This window comes from Corvus brachyrhynchos, unplaced genomic scaffold (genome assembly GCF_000691975.1).
Source record: "Corvus brachyrhynchos isolate BGI_N302 unplaced genomic scaffold, ASM69197v1 scaffold83, whole genome shotgun sequence".
Lineage (NCBI taxonomy): Eukaryota > Metazoa > Chordata > Aves > Passeriformes > Corvidae > Corvus > Corvus brachyrhynchos.
In genome coordinates this window covers 8,798,043-8,825,407 of record NW_008238464.1, presented here as the reverse complement: position 1 = coordinate 8,825,407, position 27,365 = coordinate 8,798,043, and the positions used below count along the sequence as shown (strand labels likewise).

At 37.0% G+C, this 27,365-nt stretch overlaps 1 protein-coding gene across 4 annotated transcripts in view; it reads left to right on the top strand.

Annotated features, from left to right (window-relative positions):
* MYO16 (myosin XVI) overlaps positions 1-23,557 on the top strand; it is a 371,250-nt gene extending 347,693 nt beyond the window's left edge. For all 4 annotated transcript variants that reach the window (XM_017737061.1, XM_008635875.2, XM_017737062.1 and 1 more), the window contains exons 33-35: positions 444-602; positions 3,741-3,832; positions 18,884-23,557. In XM_017737061.1, the coding sequence (XP_017592550.1) occupies positions 444-602; positions 3,741-3,832; positions 18,884-19,117 (485 nt within the window). In that variant the 3' untranslated portion in view covers positions 19,118-23,557. The remainder of the gene's footprint in view (positions 1-443; positions 603-3,740; positions 3,833-18,883) is intronic.
* The last annotated feature ends 3,808 nt before the right edge of the window (positions 23,558-27,365 follow it).

Below are 27,365 nucleotides of genomic sequence, written 5' to 3'. Positions count from 1 at the left end.
GCCATTTTGTTTCTTGTGGGAGAGGTGGTAAAAGAAAAAGATGAGATCACATTATATCTCTTGCTAGTATCACTTAGTGCAATGATGAAAGGCATTTCAGTGATGTCAGTGGTATGTAAACTCATGTGAAATAAATCTAAAATAGAGGCAATACAAACACTTAATGAGTTGTAGCTACTGATATTTGTGTGGAAAGAAACAATCCAAAAGAAATTTCGTAATGCCTTTCACTTCCCAAAACTTTAAAAAGCTACAAGTGGAACAGTAGCAAAAAAAAAAAAAAAAAAAAAAAGAAAAAAAATCTGCAAAAATCACTGATTTAAACCTTCCACATTTTTAATTTAATAAAGTAATGTGGTCTCTCTGTGTTAGTTTTCATCTACTTACATGTGAAAGCCACTAGTTAATAGGAAACTGACAATCATTTTCTCTGTTTCTGTCAGGTGCTGAAACTAATCTGAATTTGAGGAGCAGGGAAGATCCAAATATATCAGATTCTGGATCAGAAACGCAGGATAAAAATGCAAATAACCATGGAACTCAGTCATCTAATCCACTGTCCAGTTCTGTGACTGCTGAAAATGGAAATTCAGTATCAAATGGTAAGCAGTTTTTAATCCCAAAGCTCTTCTAACATAAAATTGCTGAAGTGTTTCCTTGAATGAGCTTCGTAAGATATAGCCAGGCTGGAATCTTCTGAGTTGTGAAATATCTGTTTCTGGAACTGGCTTAACTTTGTATGTGTGAACTGATAAGCCCTCTCCAATAAAAGCTGAATGTGAAGAAAATAAAACAGCCTCTGTCAAGGAATTTGTAATTACTTCAGCTCTAAGTCTATAAGCAGCCTAAGGCATGGAGGACTTAGATTTGAGATTCTGATCCTATAATTGATACAAATGGGACAGAAAATAGAAAATCAGGATCTCCCTTTGCTATAGGTGTCCTACTAGTGAATGAAAAATTGTTTATCATTGCAATAATAAATAGTACAAGAGCAGTGACAGAATGTCTTTCAAGGTTCTAAAAGCATTAATCCTAAGGAAATAATACTCCTTTGAGTTCAGATTTTTAATAGAAGTTGCTTTTTCATTTTTTTTAATGAATATAATGTATTGCTCTTCTTTTTAAATTTATTTTTAATAGGAGGAGCAGCACCTTTCTACAGCTCTGTGCTATCAAACTGTGACTTCTCCACCACAAATCTTCCACACTTACCAGAGTTCTTAGTCTGAAAGAAAGAGCTTTTTGCCAAACACACAGAGTAATCAGAAAGCCTGAAATAACCTTTTACACTGCAGTGAGGAAAGTTGTGATCCTACATCACCCAAAACAGTACCACATACAATTGCAGCGATTATGTATAGCAAACCTAATTTTGCCAAAAAAAAAGCCGAATTCAACTTACTTTTGATAACTTGAGAATAGTTGCAGGAAAGCCCAATCCAGATGGTATAGTTTGTGCTCCAGACTGAATACCTGATTAACTTAGGTTCTTGAATTTTGCCCCTAGCCCAGCTAAACTGATTCTTCCAACCTTGGACTGAATTAAACAAGGTCCTACTCAATGCAAAGCTGTGGTATCCTAATATTTACTTAGGTGTACGTAAAGGAAAGCTCTTAGCATGTAATCACCTACTCCATTTCTCTTTCCAAACTCTACCAAGCCTCTGCTTGCCATGTCTGTGACAACGTGCTGCTGCTGTACATGGAAACTTTACTTATTTGATAAGACCTCTTATCAAAGTGCTTTCTACAGAAATAAACAGAAAATCATTGATAACCTGATTCTTAGCTCAAGGCTGTCCTGGACAGTCTATCCTAAAATGTATTAACATAGTGCAAAATCAGTATATTTTTCAGAACTTGCTGCTGGGCCTAGGAAAGTATTTTTATTCATTTCTGGTGGTCTGGAATTATGCAAATATTTTACATTCTAGCTTTTATTTGAATTAAAAGAATAGCACCTACTTTTAGAAGGTACTTTGCATTAAAATTTGGATAATTTTTTATTATTTTGTTTGAGATGCATCCAAACTGAATCCATGTAAATAAATTATTAGTTCAGGAAATTATTTGAAAAAATGGTGTCGGTTTGTGTTCACAAAAAATGGGATTTTTTAGAGGGAAATTTATTTCAAGCATTTAATTTGACCAAAAACATGTGATCTTGCGAAGGGAGAATTTTTAGTTGGAGTACAGAGAATTTAATGTAGGTGAGAAAGCAATAATGGTAACTTACATATAATTTATAAGACTAACAGTACACTAGAGGCCTTGGATGTCACACCTTGCCCCTGTACATACCTAATATATCATTGCTCAGCTTCAAAAAGTGATAATCCCACCTCAAAATAACACATAGTTCCAATTACTGAGACAACAGGGTCAGATTCCCTCTGCCGCAAACAGAAAAGAACTGAAATGCTGGACTCTCACAGATTTGATCTGGCTCCTGAGCTGGAAACAAGAGATTCACCTTCCTCATTGTCTATGTGTTCAGAGGAGGCCCAGATGATGAAGAAAAAGATCCATATTTATGATCTTATGATATTCAGAAGAACAAAGAAAATTAAAAACCTGTTGTCCCCAGTTACAAAGTTGTGGGAAGGCACTGTTATAAGGGGGAAACTAAAAGGAGGATAGAGGGATTTTAAGGGGTTGTAAGCTTTGTTTTAATTATCATTTGCCTACTCTGGTTTTGATTGGTAATAAATAAATTCAGTTCATTTCCCCAAGCTGAGTCTGTTTTTCCCATGACAGTAACTGGTCTCTCCTGTCCTTATCTCAACCCACAAGCCTTTCCTTATATTTTCTCCCCTCTGTCCAGCTGAGGAGGGGAGTGATGGAGCCTCTTGGGTGGGCACCCAGCATCCACACAGGGTCAACCCACCACAAGCACAGCACTATGAGGGCTGCTATGGGAAAAATGATCTCCAGCTCTGCTAGACCCAATACACAGACCTACCATGGTGTCTGTGATTCTGGTTTGTGAGGTGCTTAATAACACCTATCGTGGACTCTGTGTTTCTGCTTGTGCCTTTGCTTCCCCTCATCCCACCTTTCAGATCATCTGCAGTGCTATATGAATGGTATTCCCACTGCTGCAGAAGTGACTGGGAAGCACCAGCAATGAGCCTCACTATAGAATCACTTTGCAGATGTGTTTGTTTCTCTTGATTACTGGAGACTACCTGGCTGTTTTACACCGGATGACTGGTTTTACACAGCTTAATTTTGGACAGCTAATTCCCACATCGAGAATGCACAATAATTATAAGACTTACAAAAAACGTGCTCTGTACTGAGGGGATGAAGTTTTGAATCCTGGACCTAATACTGACTTCCTGTGTGAAACAGAGATACTAAATTGAGAGCAGAATGCTGCAGGCGTGGTTTTTGTTCCCTTTGTATTGCTTCTGCCATGAAAATGAGTCAGGGGAAGAAGAGCCAGGGATTTCTGCATTGCAGGAGGAATCCCTGGCCAGTGTATAGGTAAAGTGTTATTTGCAGGCTCTTTAGTTACGATTGCTCCTTCTTTCAACCTATCTATGCTACCCCCACTTGGTTAGAAAGAATTGTTCTGTTTCAGTAAGCATGGAAATAGTAAATATTCAGGCAAATGTGTAATTTGGGGGTTTTTGTTTCTTTTTTAGTAAAACATATCAAGGTCTTTTGAATCTTATTTTGAAATCAACCAGTGGATAAATCTCAGATTATAAATTAGTATTCTTCTGCTTTAGGATTACCAGAGGAAAATGAATATTCAAGACTGTCAGCCAGCACTACAGCAGGCTCATCGATTCAAAGACACAGGGAGAGCCACACTAGTCAGGTAAATATTTCACTGATGATCTGCTGGAACCACTACAACAGGAAAAGATCATAGTAGGTGCATGTTGAAAGCTGTCTCTTGATTCAAATTTGGGTACAGGCATTGAAAAAAGCAGACTTCTTTTACAGGTTTCTATTGAGCTAAAGACAATAATGAATTTACTAATAACTTTTTTTTACTGGAAGAATAATGATCCTGAAAGCTTCTTACAGTGAGTTCAAAGTTTATGAAATGTACTGTTGCTGGCTGTGAGGATGCTATTTTCAGGCAGGAAATATGTCTCTTAACCCTGAGAGGACCAAGATGTTATCTCTCTCAAGATATTGATTCATTCATACCAGAAACACTTGCATGAACCTCGTAGAATTAAATGCATAATTATATCATCCTTTTATATATAAAAGCAATGAAGACTTTAAAAATGGTCTTCACAAGTTTTGTACAAATACCAATAAGTAATAAAATCAAAATATCTATCATTTAAAACAGCAATAGATACTAAGGTAATGTGAAGCTTGCATCGGTTCTCTTAAAATTTCTAATGAGTTAAAGTAATTTAAAAATTGCAACATAGAATTAATTTTGATGGTCATTAAGTGAACAAAAAGGGATAAAATTTTTCATAAGATATTTTCTTAATTATTTCTTCAGCATTTTGTATCTAATGTGAACCACTTTACTTTCTAAGTAGCCAATTCTGGCATGAAGGCATTCAAAAATTTTATTATTATATCACTTTGCTTAAATGTCATTATTGTATTCTCCTGTTGTCATTATGTCTTCAATCCACTTTTCTAAAAGGGTAGTTCCAAGTCATTTTATTTATTTGAGATGACTGTAAGAAGTTTACAGTAAAGCTAAATATTGTCCAATGACGAAACAAGTTGGACCTGAGAGGACTTTTTTCAACAGAAACCTCTCATTAACTGATTTTAAAATTTCCAAACTATTTTACCAGAAGGTGAGAGAAGTGCTTTATCACATTAGAAGCTACCTGTTGTCTGTGGGGGAGAGCTGACATTTCATAACAACAAAATACTGGCTCTAGCCAAGTTAAACAAATGTTTGGCCTTTGCCTCCAGCAGGAGCAAGATTCAGCCTTCAACATCATACTCAGTCTTAACGTAACTTTGAAAACAATAGGTTTCAACTGAATAAATATGTGAGCAAGCTAGTATAAAAGTCTTCACTTTTTTGTTTTTTACCTTACTGTCAGAAGCACATAACTACAGTGCCTATCCTGAGTAGAAAAACTGTGCCAAGACAGCACTCAGCACTACACTTATCCTTTGAGTAAGGCCGGCCAGGGCTGCCCTGGCACACATAGGAACATATCCATCTTGCACACAATAACAAATTTTTGCCCTCACCATACCTCTCAGACTCTCAAAAATGGACTTTGACCCTAATATGAAAAAAATACTTGCAGTTCTACTGTCTCCAGATGGGTATCCTGGATGAGGATGTTTTCAGTTTTCTCTGTTACATTTTTATTACATCAACCAAATACTTATTACACATGAGAGTGGCCAAAGAGACCTTTCTAGCAAGTGAAAAGTCCAAGTCCCTGACTTTGGTCCAGTTACAAACCTCACACAGTGAGATGCCTTTGTCCTGAAGCACCTCACACCTCTGTTGCTAATAAGCTTACCTGGGTCAAGACAGTCATGTATAAATTACATCAATGCAGTACAAAGAGTTAAATTAACTGGGTATGGAGAGCCATTGTTGTCTTCTTTTCTTTGAAAATGGAACCTGTGAAATTATTCTGCAACATTTAAATCTTTTATTTTAGAAGCAAGTTGTTAACCATTTGCAAACTTGTGGTTTTTATTTTTCCTAAAGTACTTGCCAAAACCTGAACACAATTTCATTTCAGTATTTTGAAATGTCATTTTTCAGTAAATTTTTAGATGTTTTGCCAAAGTGTTTCACAAATTTTTAAAATAGATTCCATGAAATGTACTCAGAATTATATGCAGGGACAATCCTTAAACGCAAGCCAGTAAGAACTGTGACAAGTTTAGAGAAGAAACCTGTAGTTCTGTGATTTTTGATACAATCCTCTAATGAATAAACATCTTGCAAAATGGTGTTGCCAAAAGAAAAAGGAAAAAATCTTCTTCCCGTAAAAAGAAAAAAAAATATCTTAAAAAAATTCTATGTTCACAGGGCTGAGAATTCTTGCTGTGAAAAGCATTCCTCACCACTGCCAAAGCATGGCATATATTTGAAAATTATTGGATTTAATTACTGTTGACACTTCTTAGCATGCTGCTAGTGACTCTAACAGCATACAAGCCAATTGTAAAAGTCTTTGCCAGGCTTCACTGTAGTAGCCTCATCACTTAAAGTAATCCTTGCCCAGCTATGTGAAGTAGGACATACTTTTTCACAGGTCTGTGGAGGTACTGATTGACTAATTGCTCTAAAGAGAAAGATGTAGGTCCTTGGATCTCTTGGCAGACACTGTCACTTCAGGTAAAGGAAACTGGTTCACTAGCTTTCAGGAGCTTCCAACATTTATGGAGTTTTTTTAATATCTCCCTGCTAGTTCCTTACTGCAGTGACAGTAAGGGTTAGTTCATTTCATTTTTGTCCCAGGATCTCAAGGCTCATATACATTCAATTGAGTTTAGACATTGTGGTTACAGTACCATCCTGTTGTCATATCAGGTGCCAATTACCTGCATCACTGCCTGACACATCCTGCACACTGCAAATCTACACACTCCAGAGATAATTCTTCAGGTCAGTATCTGTCAACATGCAGCATACAGATCAATTTTTTAACAAACTTTTTTGAAAGTAGATACCAAGCATAAAATATCATCCAGTTGATCATCCTGAAACGAAGTCTGCTGAAAAAAAAAGGAGAAAAAAAAATGCTAATTTATTTTATTTAAAATGCTAATTTTCTAGGGCAGTGGTTACATAAAGGGCAATTTTTACTGAATGGAAAAGGACAAAAATTGGAAAATTCAATTACTAACAAAATATTTCTCAGTGGAAAGTTATGGAATAAAATTCTACTTTATTCTGTCAGAAAATTATTAAAGTATTAAAGTTTAATTTTTGTCTCACCAGAAATGAAAACTATTTCAAAAGAAATAAGGGTCTTATATGTCAAAAGAACAACAAACTATGGGTTTTTTAAACTAATACCTTTTTCTTCATATTGTTTTGTGGCTGTACAGGTGTACATTTCCAAGTGCTTTTATCAATAGGTTTCAAAATAATATCACATAAAAACATAAAGAATCCAACATCTGATACAGATAACATCTGATATAGATACCTAACGCTGTAACTTCATTCTCAGTGAAGATGAAAATTCAACCATGAATTTGGAGGTCAAGCCTTTATTAAAATGTTTCATGTGCTTTAGTTTGTTCAGACGTAGATATTTCAGAAACTACTTGCTAGCAGAGCCACACATTTTCTCCTCCCCAGCCCAGCACACTAGCTTCCCTGTGTTTTGTGCTTTCCTTGTAAACCAAAACATTCTAGTCAAGGAAATATTCAAAACTTTAAATCAAAAATCTACAGTAGAATGGTACTGCAAGAAGCAATATCCTAATCTACCTTTACATGAAAACTTTTAGCAACTATATCTCTAACTCAGCTTCTACAGAAAATGTTTTGGTAGCCTCTTGCTCCCCAAACAGCAGAAAACTAGGAATCTTCCTTTTCCAAACTTGATTTTAAATTACAGGTTTAAAATTATTTAAATAATTATTGTTTCAAATTGTTTCAGTGATTTGTATAAACAGTTTGGCAGTTCCAAATGTGCCTGGATCTCTAGTCTCAAATTCTTATGCTATAATTTCTGTCCAGAGGCAAAAACCTCACCAAAATGAAAGAGATGTTTCTTCTTGTCATTTTTGCCATAATCTTGCTTAGGTAGGAAATTCTGATATGACTAAGAGTCATTTCTATTCAGTCACAGTCTAGGAAGTGATCCCAAAGCATACTGGATACTCCACAGATGTTGAAATTACTTAGCAGGGTCTAAAACCCAAAACCTCCTCTGAAATAAAAAACCTATAAAAAATATTGCTCCTGTGCTCTTTTTCTTTTACTCAGAGTGTTTCCCAGTTCCTTAATCAGTCCAATGGGCTCTCTCCAGACTGTTTTTAGTGATTCCTCTGTTCTCAACAGCTGCTGTGAGTGTCTATGTTTAAAAGACAGAGAATAAAGACCATTGAAACATACAAATTCTTTAGAATGTCTGCAACAGCAGCAAGATGAAATAGAGTCAATAAAAGCAAGCCTCTATATTTATACCTCATATAAAAGCTAAGTGGCCCTGTCTTTTTTTCACAGATCCAGGACTGTGAGGGTTTTTTCGGGGTTTTGAGTCTGGTTTTCTTTCAATGATATTTTAAATTTGTTATTACTATTCACTATGAAGTGGGAAGTGGTGTGAGAAAGTGGAATGAAGAAAAGCAGACCAGCTAAAAGATTCCTTTTTTTCTTATGTGGGCAGCAAAAAGCAACATGGTCTGTCTGTAACAGGATGAGATGGACAACCTGGAGATAATGAACAGATGGGAAGTGAGGGACAGATTAAAGACTAGTGTGATAATAAGCATATGTGTGGGGTGGGAGTGGGGAGTAAACCAGGCACAGATAACGGATGATTCTAAGAAGTAAGTTTGGAAAAAGAATAAAAAAAACTGAGAGAGAAGGTAAATAATTAAATGGAATAAGGGATTTAGAAAGAAGAAAGAAGGAAGAGCCAGAGAGAAGGAATCAACCCAAAGTGAGGAAAAAAGAAACCTAAAAGGAAGATAAGAATGGGAGGAAAAGAACCAAGAATAGAACAGAGGGTGATGCAGTAAAGAAGGACTACGGAGGAAAAAAGTGGAAAGTCTGTGATGTTCCAGATGTGATACTCATCTTCACACACTTACCAATGTGATCTTTTATGTTCCATAAAATAAAAATAATTGTAGTGATTGCCTATGTTTATAGGCATTTTATGCAAGCTGGGTCTCAACCATAGTCTCTTGAAGATTTGGTTGTCCCAGAAGAAAGGTATAAAATTTTCTATTGATAGATGCAAAGCCTCTTTGTCCAGTTTAGCTCTGAATGGCTGAATATTTGCTTATTTGTAATCAGATGATGTCACGTGCATTCAGTCCTATGGAAATGCTCCCAGAACAAGACACAAATAAACAAGCAGCTTGCCATCCTGGTAGGTTAAGTAATATCAGACATATGACATACCCTGGTATAGGATTTTGGTTACCCACTTCTGAAATATGTTTTATCTGTCATGTGTTCAAAGAGGTGAGATAAAAAATCACGGTTATTTTTTCACATATGGTTATATTAGAAGATCTGCAGTCTTATCTCTTTTGTTTAAACCCCATGGTGCAGATTGGCAGATTGCAGTAATATAGAACCCAACATCTGACAATGTTAAATTGGAAATGTCTTTTCATATTTGTGAAATATGTATTTATTGTTTCATTACAGCTTAAGCCATGAATCTTATTTCATGAAATCTCATTGCTTTCAGCAGTCTCTTCCCTCAAAAAGAGCTGCATATTCATTATGGTTTCAAAGGTCTTCTTTGTTCCTACTTGATTTAATATTTGTTGCCAATCACTTCTTTTGTTGATTGTTCAAAAGTTTAAAAAAATGGATAGTCAAGAATGTGTTGCAATGTGTTGCTATCCCCCACCCATTGTCACAGTTCTAAACACTGGGCTCTAACATTCCTTATTATTGTCTGTCATGTTTGTCTACTAGCTGGAAGTAGTCTTTGATCATCTTTGAAGCAAAAAGTGACAATCAAAGAGGTCTGGTGTAATAAAAAAAAAACCACTAACACCTTTGTAAACATGTAACATCCAAGAGAAGACATGGAATGTTATATACTTATCATTGATCTGAATCAGTACACCCCCCTGCGTTGTGTTTTGTTTATTGTTTTGACTGTAATGCCAAAGAATATTCTTTGTAATGTCACACACAGCAACAAAAATCAGGTCCTATAACACATTGTGGCTTTATTTTTAGAAGACTTAGAGTCAAAAGCATGTGCCTTATAGATTAAATGGTATGAGGTAATGCATAGTGTAAATTCATCAGTAAGTACATTATCTTGTGTTTATGTGTGAAGGGCTCTTGGAGGGCTGGTGCCCCTCTGCTAAGCAGGTATAGCCCAGGTCTGACCCCTGTGACCTCCACGGGTGAAAGCGCAGGTCCTCCTCTTTGAACCAGCTGATGTCAAAGCCAGCTCCCTACACATTCCAGGCCCCTTTTCTGTCTCCAGTGCTTCATCCTCACTGCATTTGCCCCTGCTAGATGACATTGTAGAAGGGAAGGGAACAAAACCTCCTGAATATCTCTGTGCCCTTCCCAAGCTCTGGTGTTTGGCTAAAGGGTGTAATTCTTTGGCTGCTTTGGCTGCCACAATGGTCAGTGGCTCACCTTAAAAGGCTGCTTCAAATTTGAGCTCAGCAGGAGTGTGGTCCACCACCCCACTGACAGCACCTGTGGAGTGACTACACCTCTCACTAGAAGTACCCAGTGTGAGAGGGAATAAATTCCTCTGCCCTTCATTCTCTTGCTGTCACACACTGCCACATACAGATAGCAGAGATTTGGAATGCTAACAGACCATAAATTAAATGATTGTTTGAGTATTGCTAAATAAATTGTTTGACCACAAGTGTAGTGTTTCTATACAACAAAGGATGATGCCCAACTACAGCAAATACGAGCTGATGATTGTTTTTGTAATTGCTTTGCAAGCATTGTGGCAAACGTAATCTCTATCTAGTCGGATAAAATATCTTGCCATAAAAAGTCAGTGATCAATTAAGTAGCAACATGACTTAGTTTGTTGGACATTTTTTGTTAGATTATGTGCAAAGCAGTATCAGCATTGTTAGGTCAGCTGTTCCGAAAACCTCTATGATAAAGGATTTGTTTCCAGAACTCATCTTGAGAAAGACACAGTTACTGTATGAACATATTCTTTTTCTCAAGCATCAGAGGCAAATTAGGGGGATGCTCTGAATGTTTTAAAGAGCATTGTATGATCAGTTTATCTGGGGATATATATTACCTTGGAGAAAAAAACCCTCAGTATTTGCTGATGGTTGATGTTTTAGTCACTCTGGGAATGTGTCACTTTTTAGTTGAAATCAGGAATCTAGAGCTGAAAGAAACTCAGCAAAAAAAAAAAAAAATTAAAATTGAAAGCCACAAGATCCAAATAAACAAAGTACAGCCCTGTTTTGAATGTATAGATTTGTCCAACTCTATTCCCAGCTCAGGTAATCAGTGTGCCTGTTATATATTATCGAACATTGTCTACCTTATGCTAATATTTTCTACCAGGTTGCAAATTACAGTTGTACTCAGGTTTTGTGTGCTGATTTTATTTTGCAAAGATATATTATCTTTGTTTGATTGCTGAGATACTTCCAGTCTGTATGGAGGATGACTAACATAATTCATTGATAATATTGGGATATAACTATTGGTATATTTTTGATAATATTGATACATTCACTGAATGATGCAAAAGTATGGAAGACAGGTCCAGCTTTTGTGACTAAAATGTATCACTTCAAAAAATAATAATAAAAAAAAATCACCCCAAACCAAACAACCACCTCCCTCTCCCTCAAATCAAACAAAAAAACAAAGATAAACCTAATAAACAACAACAACAAAAAGACTACAAGAAACTACAACAGTATGGCAGAAAATGAGACAACTTCCACCAGAAATAGAATCGCAGTTAGATGAAGAATGTCAAATATCCGGCCTGAGGCACAGTAAAGGTATGTGTAGGCCGAGATTCTCTTTCTGATAAAAACAAGAAGGCTCTGCTATGCAGGGTAAAGACAGAGATACGAGATGTTCCTTTTGCAAGTATGATCTCTCAGTTTCCAGTGGCCTGTGAGGAAGGGCTTCTGGAGTCAGAGTTCATTCTGTAGATAGTAATCCTTAGCACATTTTTCTTTCATTAATTCTTCTGGAAAATCCTATCAGAAAGTGAAACTCAGGCAAACAGTGGAATTAATTTTTTAGGATGAAGTTTGAGAGTTTTCCAAGTGCCATGAGATAGCAGAGGGCTGGACTGGGCAATCAAAGATACCTGTGTCTGCATGATCTCTGACACAACAATTTCCCAATTCCAGCATCATTCCACAACTAATGTTTGGAAGAGAACTGAATCTGTCCCTTGAAAAAAAAAATCCAACAGAGAGTTGTAAATTAGCTTGTCAGAAGGGAAAACATTTCTAACTGAATCTAGTGGCAATGCATTTTTGTTCATAAATGAAGTCCCTTTTAAATTTTATTTTAAATACAAAGTTACTTTTAAGATTATCCCAAATATTTATAGTTCAGCCAAGTTATTACTTCCTTTGGTATGTCATCATATAACAACACCTGTTCTAAACTTAGTTCCTTCTTTTGATGTAATACGAAAATTTAACTGAGACAGATATTTTCCTGTTTAGAAAAAAGCAAATGCAATGTATTTTCAGTTATGGATCTCATTAATTTTTTGCTGGCATGCCTCCTCCAGAGCACTTCCAGATTTGCACCAGACAGAGCACCTGTCTTCTTTGCCATTTTCTCCTTTCCAATAAACCCATTTGACATCCATTCGGAGCTTTTTTTTGGACATTGTAAGTTGTTCCAACACAAAGAAAAATCATCAGCAGTTTAAAAGAACAATTAACTAAAATAATTTTATTGTTGTATATCACATATCAAGTTATTACATCCAGTGGATCTGCTACTTCAAAAAAATGCCTGTCCCAGCACTCACATGACAATCCCATGAATCAGTTTGGATCCCAGTGTTACATTCGTGTTTGAAGATTTTAATTGGAATTTTGAAGCATGTAAGCTCATTTATCATAGCTGCTCTGTGCTCCCTGCTGGAGTCTTACATGGCCAGTGCAGGTTTCCCAATCAAACACGAATTTGCATATTGATTTGATTTGTGTTGAACGCTTACCTGGGCTTCTTAACACACCCTTGGCTTACTGTGCACTTTCCCCTTATATACTTAAGTGAATATTATATTGGTAAATAACATGTAGACTGACAGATTTTTAATTTTCTTTGATTCAGTAGTTGGTGGAAAAGCAATCCTTTCCTGTTATCTGCTCTTTCTTTAACGTTATAAAAACCCCAAACATACCTGTTGGGACCTGAAGTGTTAGGATTTTTTGAGAGGTTGCAGTGTGCCTGTTCAGTAGTTTGGAAATAAAGTTGTGACACGCATGTTTGGAAAGAGTCAGTGTAAGGGCTTATGAGATTAAAAAAAAATTAAATTTAAAAAATGAAGCCATTAAAATGAGTTAGAAACATTTTTGTGGGAGTTGCATACAAGTTGAATCAAAATATGTTGCTCTTGCTAATAATTGCTTGCAGTAAGAATTATTTTCTGAATTACTGAATGAAATGGTGTTTAATTTTGAAATAAGAGGTCAGAACATCCTCATCTTTACTGTCTTTAAAACTGGGGATCCACAGAAGATCCACTGGGGTCTATGAACTGCTTTTGAGGGCTGTAATAAAAGTAAATGTGAATCACCTATTGGCTGAAATTTATTTGGCTTTCATATTTAGGCAGCCTACAAACTGAAAGAAATTGTAAACAGGGATTTTGTCAAGGCAGTTTCATTTCTAAAATAATTATGATAATTTATCATAAACATTTTACATTTATTGCATAATTCACTTTAGATCCTGATCAAAGTTTAGAAAGGTAAAATCATTGCTCTTCTGAACTCAGTCATCCCAAAGACTCCATGATGGGACCTCAACTTCGCTAATGGAAGAGAAAAATCAATGATGCAATAATTAACTGTGAGCATTTACTGACAGTTACTTTAAAGCACCAACATTGATAAATCTGTTGAAGAAAACAGCTGGCATTATTTCTCCCAGCAAAAAATATGAACTAGCTACAAAAGGGAAATGTCTCAGCAACACAGGTTTATGTGCTTTGCATGTCCTTAAATTGTGCTGTGATTTTCTCTTGTGCTTATACGTCTATAGGCAGGAATCTTACTAAAATTTAAAGAAGCAACTAAGAACTGTAACACAACATGAAGTGCTACATTTTGTGCAAAGAAAATTGTTTGTATGTTTTAAATAATACGTAATTATCATATGTAATTAAGTACTTCATTTCTGATGAATACTAGTAAAAAGAGTGCATTCATGAATGAAAAAATTAGTATAGCAGTATACACATATTTTTTAAAAGGTAAACCCTACATTTGGTCAATGAGGGAGCAAACTGAGGTGAAATACTGAAAAGAATCTACCAATAATAAATCTCTGTTTGTCAGACTATGTAATAAGCCCTTTAGTCATAGGCTGATGATTAAGACTCCGTTGCATTTGACACACAAACAGAGAATATAAATTCTTTGCTTCTGAATGTTACAAAACATCCTCTGTAAAGTTATAGCATTTGATCTTTTAAAGAAGAATTAATTTCTTGAGATTCTAGAGCAAAATCTCTAAATAACTCAAAGTTAATTGTAAATGTGCTAGTTAATCATTTTATCTGGCATACTTTTTGTCACAAATTATTTAAAATATGAAACCTTCTAGTTTCTATAATTAAAAACTTGCTGAATTTTTAACTTGCATATGAAATAGACTGTAATTAAAAAAAAATTACTGACTTACCTTATAGCAACTCATCTTGATTCTAAGACAAAGTTGAAATCCAGCATGTCTGTTTTAGGCTGTACAGTGAAATTTAGGCAGAATTTAGAAGCCTAAATCCAGAAGGAAGTTCAGAGCCTCATTCTCCAATGACTATGCAATACTCAAATGTGTATAGGCAAAATTGTGCTCCAAGATTTTCATGACTGCCAGCATATAACCAAAGTGCTCTGTCTCCTGTGCTTTTTTGTGCACTAAAACCACAAGGGACTCTCTCTGAAGGTTTTACTTTAGCACGCTAATCAGACAGCACAAAGCACAGGAGTCAGAGTCCTTCTGCTCTGCACTCAGAGTCCACCCCTTGTACTTGAAGTGTTCTCTCAGCATGTGGGAACTTGGTCTCTTCCTCAACCCGAAAGAACTGTGGTGGGTTGACCCTGGCTGGACACCAAGTGCTCACCAAGCTGCTCTATCACTCCCCTCTGCTACAGGACAGGGGGAAAAAATAAGATGGAAAAAAATTCATGGGTCAAGATATAGGCAGTTTACTAAAGCAAAAGTGAAGGTTGTGCACATGCAAGAAGCAAAGGAAAAGGAAAATAAAACAAAAATATTTTATTCTCTACTTCTGATTAGCAAGCAGTGTCTGGCTACTTCCTGGGAAGCAGGGCTTCAGCATATGTGGAGGTTGTTCTGGAAGGTAAAGTCTAAATAATGAATATCTCCCCTTCCCCCTCCTTTTTCTTATAGGTGTGCAGACAGCATATGGTATGGAATATCCCCTTGGTCAGTTTGGGTCAGCTGGCCTAGTTGTGTCCCCTCCCAAGATCTTGCCCACCCGCAGCCTACTGGTCAGGTGGGAATGTTGGAGAGACAGCACTGAGGCTGTGCCAGCTCTGTTCAACAGAAGCCAGAACACTGGAGAGTTATCAGCTGCTTCCTAGTTACCAATGCAAAGAGGAAAATGATCTTCATCTCAGCTAGGACCAATACAGAGAAGTTGAATCCACATCTTCTAATTTCCCAATATGCTCTAACTTCTAGAGAATGATGAAAGTCCTTCCATGCATGTTGTGATGGAACTGAGTCATTTGTGTTCTGTCACCCACCAAAATCCTTGATGCCGGGAGGAGAGCACTTGCTGCTACAGCCTGAGTGTTTGGGCTGTGAAGTGGAAAGAATTAATTCTGAAAGCTCCTCCCTGGGCTGCTCATTACAAATTTATTTTGTCCATCTTTCCATATTTTGCAGTGGAAAATACAGATCTGGTTTAAATCCTTCAATCCATTGCAGTTGCCAGTTAATAGCTGTGGTAACTCCACAAGCTCTTCTTTTGTGTGTGACTTTGACACTTCAGCTTTTCTTGTTTGCTCTGGATACTAAACACAGGGATGGTGTTTCCACCCAAAGGCAGAGCTGTTAAATGCCAGTTATTCAAATACTATATGTTTTGTGGGTCTAGCCCAAATGCTGTATACCATGTCTGATTGACCATTGACTTTGAGTAGGAAAATCCTGGTCTACAGTTGTTGTTGCCAATACAGTTGGTTGAAGTTCTTTGTTTAGTGTCCATTCAAAAGATCAGTAGTCTTAAAGTAATTAATTCCCACACACATCATTCACCCTTCATAAAATACCTTCTCAGGATATAGAATAATAATCAGGAAACATAGCTTACTGTTTTACATTGTGCTTCGTGTAAAATTATTCAGCCAACCTTTTCTATAATGAATATGTATAATAGATCTTCAGCTTGTCACAAGTCTAATCACAAATGAAAAAGAGAAAAGATATCATGTTATTCAAATAGATCTAATTAAATTAATTGGTTCGTTTAGAGCTCTGCCACTTCTTGTGCATTTTCCCCCATTTCATTTCGACTGCAGTTTCACCTCATGTCCTTCATGCAGGTTGTTTTCCAGCTTATTTACCAGATCAGTTTCATAATGAATAAATGTTTGAGATATTTTTCCATCCCTGCCTAAGAAATTACAATAAAATATGTACGCTTATTTGTGAACTGGACCAATTTTTGTCCACTATTCACTGGAAAATGAGCTCTATAGAGAAACTGATGACCCTATATTAATTTACAGCTTGCATAAGCAGGCCAGTATAATAAAGTTTCTTCAGTGCCTACAAGCTATAAACAGGATGCATTTGTCAATTCCTTGCCCAGGCAAAATGTGCTCACTTCTTACCCTGCCCCTATGTGCCTTTATGTTCCTTGGAACAGCAGTGGCACTGTCTCTTTCCAAATACTCTGTCCATCTCTCAATCTGAAAATTCTTCCAGACTTCATTAGTCATACTATCCAAACTTTTGTCACCAGAGCACATCCAATTACGCAGTTTCAAAATACCTATTTTTTAATAACTATATTTATACTGCAGTGTTCAGGCATGTCTTTGATTACTTATCTCTGAAACTCTTTCATATGAAACTCTTGCGATGACCATCTAACAAAGCTTGGTTCTTGTGTGTTCCAGCACCTCTCTGAGAAGCATGCCTAGCACAGTTCATGAACTGTCTTAAATTTAGGTACAAATAAGGTGTCCAAATTGGGAAGACTGCATTCCAATCTATGTGTTTTCTAAAATGGATTATGCTCATAATTTAAACGCACAAAAAACTACAGAAACTGGCCGTGAGTAAGCCATGGTGACTCACAAACTATTCAACTGTTCTACAGGATAAAGCCACCTGACCTGTCTTTCTTGATAAGTTGTTTCCAAGTCAAACTTTTGTCTTCTAATCTTTTATAAACCACTGAAAAAAAGAAAAAGTATGTTTTGTCTCTGATATTCTTCTAGCACTATCTGTGGAACATTTAATTTTCACTTGAGTTGCTGAGATGCCCTGTTGCATTTTGTGTAAATATAAAAGCAAAGAGGTTTTTAATTTTATAGTGATATGCAGTTGAGATACACTTAATGAAGTCTTTCAAACATTTTCATTTTTCTTCGTTTTTTAAAAAAATTCAGAACTTTAAACTGTGCTTGATTATACCTGTTATTAAGGCATAATATAGGCTAAGGCATTTCTCTTTGAAGTATCAACCAACCAGAAATTAAGCAAATTCCCTGTAGATATTCAGGCATATCCATGTAAGGGCTTATTCCTTCTCTGACAGCATGTGCATGTGAAAGATCTGACTTGCACAGGACACATTTGAAATAGCAGTGTAAAGCCTGGTAAGCCTCTGTACTCAGGTACTTGCTGTTCTGTGAAGGAACAGCGGGAGCCACAGGCAATAGCAAAGTCTTCTACCCCAGGAACCCCATTGCCTATCAGCGACAAAAACGCCCTTCATGTCACTCAGCTTTCCTTGCAACTGGAGCTAATCCTGTGTGGAGTGTCTCATGAGCATTTAAGGGCACTGCACATCATTTCCTTTATCGTAACTAACATGCAGTCATCTTTCATTATGACAAGTAGGGAAATGCAACCTTTACATGAGCCCATTGTGTGAGGTGAAGTGTGGGCATTTTAGTCACGCCATAGGTGCCTCTAACAGGTGCTCCTGTGGGGTTCTTAAGAAAGAAGGTAACAGGATACGGGCTGTGGGCTATTAGATGTTATGATGGGCTTGTTTCATATTTTCTAGTTACAGAAAGCTCCCAAGCCAATAGATCTCAGTACCTGCTCTAGGGGCTGCTGTACTGCATAGGTGTCAAGTAAGTCTTAAAGGACCGTGAGATGGACTTCGTCGCTTCATGGACTTGTGCTGCTATGAGGGCTTCAAACTGACTTGAACAAAATAAATAGTCACTGGAATAGAAGAGTTAAAAGGAAGGGAACAGTTTCTTCTAGGTGGATTGTGAATCTAGTACGAACTGTGGCTACTTCAGAATGAATTTGTAAATAGATTCAGGCTGACTGAAACTACAGTTGAAGTTGTTAATGTATACTCTGGAGGAAGACAAGAACTGGCCCCTGGTTCTAAGGATAACACCTGTCTGACAAGTAGCTTTACTGATTCTAATATGCAACAAAGGTTATGGTTATGGCTATTTGGGTACTTATATTTATAGGACAAACCTTGCTACTCCTGCAGCAGCTGTAGGCAGTCTGCTTTGTGTGTTTCAGAGAATTCTGTTCATGTACCCTTTGACGACACAGGGGAGTTTTTTCCGTTTGTTTCATTTTTGACAGTTGCTTCATACAACTTCAGACATTGTGACTTCAGGCTCTGTGACTTTCAGACATAAGATTGCAATTGGGCAATTCTAAATCACTAATGTTCTTTGTTTTCAGTGTAAAGAGTTTAAAACCCTTTTGGAGGACAAGGTTGCTTCAAATTATTAACAGGCTTATTTGATCTGTTTTCTTTATCCACATATTATTATTATTGTTATTGCTATCATTGTTTTCTTCTCACAGGTTATTCATCAGCTTAGACTTTCTGAGAATGAGAGTGTGGCTCTACAAGAGCTTCTAGATTGGAGGAGAAAGCTGTGTGAAGAGAGAGAAGACTGGCAGCAAATATTGCACAACACTGAGCAAAGAATCACAGCCCCACCTCCACCCCCTTGTAAGAAGCCAACACTGCTGAAGAAGGTAGAAGATACCTCCTGCAACAGACTCTCTTCAGGCATATGGGACACCACCATATGATTCAGATGTGTGTTTGCAGACTGTTAGGAATGGAACCATCTAATCACTTCAATCTGCACAATCAGCAAGTTTTCTTCCCTTCACAAAATGTGCAGGGATTTTTTATAAGCACTAATTCGATAGCACAGGATGGAGGAGCTGTTTTGATCTGTCACGTGTGTGTGTACATGTGTGTGTTTGTTCTTTTCATATATATACATGTATACATATATGTGTGCACTGGTGAGTATATATATGTATGCATGTGTATATATATATGGAGACAAACTGCACTGTAAGTACTTAGTTTAAAAGTACAAAACAGTCACTTAGAGTTCTCCCATGGACAATGAAGAAACTATGTTAAGCAAATGATGATGGGGAGAAGTGACTGACAGACATTTTAGAGACATCAGGAAAGTCTGCGTGCACACTGTACAGCTGTTTTATACAGTACAAAAATATGTTTCTTGTTCCCTAATGAATGGGTTTATTATATTACATGTATACATATATATATATATTTCTTTGTAGATGTCTGTGTTCCATGGAGATTATTTACATGTTTATTTCTGGTGTTTTATAACTTCATGCAATTGGTGCTGTTGTTCTTTCTTCAAAATACAGGTAATAAATTCAGTACTTGCATTTTTCTTTCATAGTTCATCTTTAACAACATACCAAACAGTTTCAACAATGTGTTATTTTTTTCAGAACTGGCAATATCCTTTCTAAAATCCAATCCTGAAATTCTTGCAAAGCTCCTATGAGCAGTAGTGATTTGGTGCTGTTCACAGTCCCAAATTAGAGACCATTACTTCTTTTTGATGAACCTGCATTTCTGAATGTGTGAACTGCGAATTTTGCAGTTACATCTCAAATCTTATTTCATTCTGGGTTATGCAAAATAATGAGGCACTCATTTAGACTGTAAGTGTGGTTTGAGATTCATACCTGATTATGCATAAGGTCAGGTGTCAGTGGAAAGATACATAATGGTAATGAGGTATGAAAATAGGTCTGTGATTTACTGTTACAAGCCCAAAGGCTTTGCAGAGATGGGTATATCAAAGTATTATGTCCTTATTATGGTAGCACAGTGATGCATTTATACCTCAAATTTCATGTAATAAAATGGTTTCAGAAATTGCAGCATTCTAGTTAGTGTACATGAGTTCTGAGCAGTAATGTTAATTTATGAAAAACATGCTGCTGAGAACTTGTTAGTTATTGCTCAGCAGTCTTTGAAATACTGCTTTGCCACTAAAAGGTGTAATTTATATATATTTAAAGGTTTTTTTCTGGGGCTACTTATTTTAAGTTCTTGGAGTATGTAGAGGCAGTGTGGAACCCTTTTCTTGGTTGTTTGTCCCATTCCTATTGAGATCCAGGAAAAAGTGTTTCCAGTTTTGCAAGTGGATATAAAACAAGTATTTTCAAATGTAAGCTAGGTCTAAATTGGTGAACTCACTCTTTGTTGGAAGTTGTTGGAAAAGTAAAAAATCCATAGAGGTGTAGGTTTTTCCATCATGTTTGACAGAAGTTTTAATCAGGCTGAATAGCAATAAGCAATCACATGCTTGTTTGTTTGTTTATACAGGAAAGCAGCAAAACTCAAATTGTTCCCGTGAGTATCATCAAGCAGTAGGCAGAATTAAGCACCTTCCCTTGCTGGAGATTAAAACAGACAGTTTGAGTGGACAAGGAAGGGGAGACACCAAGTTAGCTCAAAATTTTACTTTGTTACCACTGCTACCTTCACAGAAGTCCTCTATGTAAGATTTGTCATTTCTGTTTCATGGAGAATGAGGAACTCTAGGCTCCAGATTTTACCTCTGACTGATGTAAATGGCCACAGATAATGACTTTATCCGGGGGGGCAGGAAACCCCTATGAGTGAGGTTATGCAGAAAACAACTCTTATTCTGTCAGAATGAGGCTGTGCCTGGAAGAACTGAGGTTTCTGGTTTTTTGCTCAGATAACCAGGGACACACAGAGATCCCTCTGTGAGTGAGAAATTAAATGGCTCCAGAACTGGATGCAGCAGAGCTAATTAACCTGACCTTGCAGCTATATTGCTTCCAGGATGCCGGTTGTTATCCCTACATGGCAGAGCATCCCTATCCATAGCCACAACAGCATCTGCCCAGCCAGCCTAGCAATGCTGAGCACCTCAGTGCACTGAGACACGCAGACATGCCCTGAGGCTTATCGCTCCCCAAATGGGCCTGGCAAACAGCCCTCCCACAAGCTTTATCATATTGCCAACCCTAATGCTCACTAGCTGGCTCGGCCACTGGTAGCAATCAATCCACAGCAGCCTGGAAGTTTAAGACAAGCTGTAAAAACTGACTGAGAAACCAGTTTAGATCAAGCCAAAACCCCTGCTGCTGCAGTGAGCTTGCTCCCAGTCACTGAGCTATTTGTAAGGTGAGCTTGTGTATCTCCAGATGACATTGTTGTCATTGCTGCTCTTGGAATGAGGGAGTACCCAGAGGGGAGAAAATGCATTTGTCAAACAGAGTTTAAAATGGAAAACAGTATAAATATACATTATCCTACTTGCAGTCCTTACTAAAAGTTGTGTTAGAACTGTGAGCAGCCTCAGCTGCAGGAGTTCAAATGGGGTCTTAAGGAACTTTTCTGCTACTTGTTCAAAGTCCATATTGTGCCCTATTACAATAGTATGAACAAGTGTGGAAAAAAGGTATGTAGGTTTTCTAGCAGTTTCATCAACACAGTTACATGGGAGAAGCCAGTACACCTCTGATTCAAGCAATCTGATTCTACAATGAGAAAAGCAGATTATAATCCCCTGTGCAGAAGGCCTTTGTGCTATTTTTTACAAACTTGGGTAAGACATATATTTTCTGGGGCTGTTCTTTAAAGCTTGTCACCACACTGCAATATGACAAACTTAGAAGACCTTTTTTGTTTTGTTTTGCTTTGTTTCAATTTCATTTCTAATTCCAGGTTATATAAAGGCTAACTTTTTACTTGGAAAGATTTTTCAGGATATTCCATTAAAATATAGTACTCTAGGACTAAAGTATTTGCTTTAAAACATGTTTTAAATATTTCTCTAATGTCAGTAAGACACTCTACAGTGTGACTTATGATGTCATAATTCACACCTAATGTGTTCATTGGTCCCTTGGCCTTTGGCCTCGTGCCTAACAATGCAGTGGGTAGGGAATTATTATACCATAATTCACACCCTACTGTGTCTTATTGCTTAAGTAACCATACCCCCAGAGGTGTCTTAAAACTACCATTAAAGTTTATATTGTGTATCAAAATGTGTTTACAGGGCTGGGAAAATATACTATTGACATTTTGAAGTGTTGAGAAGTAGTTTCAGCAGAACTGCACAGTGCTTGTAAATTCATCTCCCAGTGGAGTAAGCACCAGCCAATTACAGTATTTCTTGAGTATATGAAGTCCTGTCTTTCACATTAAAAAATAGCTTAGACAAAAAAAAGCCTTATGAATTTAATATTCTAAAGGGGAAGATTAAACTCTGTGGGTGTGCTAATGCCCCTAATATCCAGTGAACAATCTAAAATATATTTATATTTGCAATAAAGCAATTTCAGGATGCTGGGATTATCATCAGATAATCACTCCTCCACATTGTGCCTTATTGCTTAATTTTTAATATGTGGAAAAACCGAAACGCCTAACAAATCACCTTCAGCATAAGGTAAGAGGAATCAGATACGTATTACACTTTAAAAAGTTACTGGTCTTAAAGCCAAGAGAATTCTGAAACCATACTAAGCCACAATAAAAGAAAAACAACATCTATTGGCATGAGAAATTTTATAAAGCTTGTATACGTTACTCCTGAAATAGCACTTGGTGGTTTTTAGTTGCTGTAGTTACATTCCTATTGCAAATTTTAAGCAAAACTTTGTTTTTAAAAACTGATTTAGACGTTCAGAGAAATACATGCACCGATATTTTTCAAAAGATCTGTGTACAGCATGAAGTGATAAGCCTTTTAAAAATTTGTATTGTTTACAAAACAATAGTATGATTGTTGAGTAAGTGAAATGCATTTACCTTTTTTTTTGTCAGTGATCCTTTTTTATTCTAAAAGGTTTAATTACTTTCTTTAATAACTTTATTATACTGCAGATCCTTTGTGTGTGGGACAAAGAATTTCATTAACTTGCTAAGAAAGCATAATAGATTGTAGCATAGTTCTAAAGTGATAGTAATAGCCATATTAACTGTAGCTTTTAATTCTGCTGTATAGTATTGGCATCCCTAGTAATCCTGTTATTCTTATCTCTATAAAGCCTGCTAATATCTGAAATGCTCTGAGGAACTTAAAGTAAGTTTTGCCATTCGCTTGTTAAATAATAAATGTAACTAAACTCTGTAAAAATCAGTTTTCCAGAATGGTATTAAACATTTCATGGCTTTGTGTTTTAAATATAAAATTTTTAAAAGGAGAACACCACCTGAACATAACTATTTGACAATATCTTAACAAAATAGAAAGAAATGCTTTTCTTCCAGTTCTGCTGTTCTCTGTATATTCAGGATTTTCCTTTTGAGAAGAAATAAATAAATCCCAGTGCTGGCTTACACTGTGGCTGTGAGAATTAGATCATTAGCAAAGACTGTCTGTCCTCTCCACTGTGGTTTGGCCTTTTCACCAACCCATGAATGTATGCTGGATCTGGTCAAATCATGCATTTTGCTGTGAAGTGTCAGAGGCAAAAGTTCAGTCAAGTCATGATTTGACTTTTTGAGGATTTTTGAAAGAGAACCTCATCTTGAATTAGACATATTTATTTCAACCTTAAGTAGCTTCGTTTGGTTTTCATATATATGAATAAAGTCCCCTCTTAGCACTTTCCTATTTCCTTTCCTGTCAACTTAGCTTAATTCTCAATCAGACTTCTATGATAAAAAAAAAAAGTTGTTAAATGAAATTACAGCATAGTGTTTATGATTAATTTTTGAAAAAAGTCCTTTAAAATGCTGAAATAGAATATTTCAGTATTTCAACATCTTTTTCACTTTTTCTAGCTGAAAGTATTTGTTGGATGCAGTCTGAACTTACACATAATTTCAACTCTTCACAAACATACCTTTTCATAAATCCACTCTTCTCTGAAAATGGATATTTGTTTTGCAATGCAGGAGAACTGCTGAGATCTTTTGAAGTATCAACAGGGAAAATTTGACAAGCATGGGTATATTTCTGTCATAACAATGTTCATGTGACAGTTATTAGCTAATGCTCGTGCCCTCACTCTGTTTTATTTGGGCTCTAGCCCCTTCTCAGCCTACCTGGACATGTAGTCACCTGTCTCCTGTGAGAGTACTCATTGGAGTACAGAAAGAAAAGTGCTGAATCTGTCATATACTCCCAGAAAAAGGGGAGAAATGTTTTGCAGACTCTTTCTAATTAACACTTAATATAAATTACTCACATGTTTCCAACAATGAGTATTGGAAGGCAACTTTCTCCCTGTCCAAATATGACCAAACCATTAGGCTAGAAAGTTGTGGCAACGAAATTGCCACAGCTACTAAATGACTCTTTATGCAGATACAGCTCCTCTGTCTCACAACATAGTACAACTTGGTGGTCCCGAAACTATTTCTAGAACTAGGGGACCTGATTTTGTATCCTTTCAGGAAGACAGCTCCATGTGGTTTGTTTGAATTAAAACCATCTCTAGCTGGTTTTAGTGCAGACCCTCCCTAAAAGAGTGGTCTGAGCCTTACCAATCAGATAGGCAGGCAAAGAGTTGCCTGATCTGACAGGACTAAGGTAGGAAAATGTTTGTCAGTGGATGGGTAAGTTTGGGTGAGTGCTTTGGAAATTTCCAGATATCATGACCTTCCTCAGGGTTCTGACCAGTATCCTGAATATAGATTTGGTCTAAATTCTTGCCTAATGAATCTAGTCACAATCAGTCAATGCAGTTAAAAGTATCTTGAATAGAAATTACTCCTCTAGTCATCTAAATTTATATTTTAGTAACCTGATTACTGAAAGTATTTAATCACGTCTAGCTTTTACTAATATAGCTCCTATGTCTGTAATTTGAATTGAGCAGTTAGAAAAGGGAAAAAAAAAAAAAGGCAATATGGAAATAAATGCATTTGAAACATATCTTCTATGCTCATGCTGTGACTGGGGCTCCTTGGGTTTTAGAATTATCATAAGTAACATGCTAGATGCCATATCATCAAAGATCAAGACAATGTCCCAAAAGTAACTCTCAAAGTTTAAAGACTTCCTTCTGCCTTAAGCTTCTGTCCTATGTAATCCCTGAGTTCTCATCAGGCATGAGGAGTTAGCAAAGTCAGACATCATGCAGTCTGAAAAGAGTGCATCTTTTGTCTCCTGGGGGAGACAAACATCCAGAGTCTTAGATTCTCTGAGGTGGGAAAGACATTCTATTTAGTTGATAAAAGGCACAACGATGGACCCTTTATATCAAATATCTCATGTAGGTGTGCTTACTTTTCTAGACAAATATAACACTCTGTAGCAGGCTTATTTTTTCAACAGAGATGTTGGTTTGTAGCTGGGGAATGTGGGTCTAGTTTAAGTGCATGATTTTACAAAGATCTTCAGTTAAGTTCAGGATTTTTACGGCCCACAGATAATTTACTTATTTCTGTGTGTTTACAAGAGTCCTGCCAAACATTCAAATAAGATCTGCCAATACAAAATAATAAAAAAAAAGGGACGTATTTATCTGGTATTTTATGTAATCCCTGTATAGAAATAAAAGGCCAGATCCTGCTGAGGAGTCAGTTGTCAGTTCCTATAAGGAAATTACACAACACTGCCTTTTAGGTGCCTTGTCTCTGGACAGGCAGGCAGGACTAAACTGGGTTTCCATACTGGCTGTTCTAGACTTCCAGTTCCTGACTCCATCTGACTCCAAATTTCTCGTGAGGAAAGAGACACTGTACTCAGGGAGAAGAGGAGAATCATAGAATTGTTTAGGTTTGAAAAGACCTCTGAGATCGAGTCTGATAGTAAACTAAACACTGCCAAGTTCATCGCTAAACCATGTCCCTAAATGTCGTATCTACAAGTGTTTTAAATACCTCCAATCTAAACTGCCCTGGTACAACTTGAGGCCATTTCCTCTCATCCTATCACTGCTTACTTGTGGGAAGAGACAGGCCCCCACCTCGCTGCAATTTCCTTTCAGGGGGTTGGAGAGGGTGATAAGGTTGGATTCCTTTAGCACCAAGGCAGACTATTGAAAGTTCTTGTCCCCATGGACAAAACTGCTTTCTGTCCAATCAGCCCCCTGTTCTGTTGCATAGGGGTTTTCCAATGGGGATCCAAAATTTTAATTTGTTTTTGAACAATGTTAATCTTCTGCCAGCCGTTTCTTCAGGCTGCCAGCATCCAGACACATCAGCCCCGTACTCCAGAGATTTACTGAAGCATTGACTCTTCTTCATCTTGCTGCATACACAGAATTTGCTGTGTATTATGCACAAATGTTTTGACTGTACAGCTCATTAATAAAGATACTATTTTCCCCAGTATATTAACCCTGAAGGAAAGCTACTATGTGGCTGACAAGTGGACTTTATGCTGTTGTAATACACTTTGAACCCAGTGGTCCAGCTATTTTGTTACCGGACATGAAGTCCACCTACCTGAATCATATTTCATCAGTTAGATCATAGGCTGCTGTCAGCAACCCTGGTTCACAATAAAGTAGATAAAGAGGTGGTTGAAAATAAGTTCCAAGAAAGTAATCACTGGCAAACTGGCAGGAAGGAGAGAGTCCACGTTGGATCTCTTCTTAAGAGGCATCTGAGACTCACTTCTTTTCCAAATATTTATTATTTGAATACATGCCTGAGCAAGAAGAACTTACATAAAACCAAGGATGGCACCAAACTCAAATGAGCTGGTAAGAGTGCTGGGGCAGAATTCAAAATGATGCTGAAAAACTGCCAAAGGTTCTCCCACAGTATGGGAATGTAAGAGATGCTCATTTAGCCCTCAGTGGAGAAAAGCATGCCCACAGTCTGACACGCAACAGGGCTTCAAGACTCAAAGCTCTCCAGAGAGGTAGGGAAAAAATCCGTTTTGGAAGACCATGTCTAGTAACGGAGTATACTCTGGTGGAGTTTGTGTGTTTTGTACTGAGACAGTGATCTATGGCACACAGCACTTGGCATGAAAAAAGCTGTATTGTCATAAGTGTGGTATTGCATAGAGATACACTTTGTGAATGTGTGTGTGCATGTCTCTGTTAACTT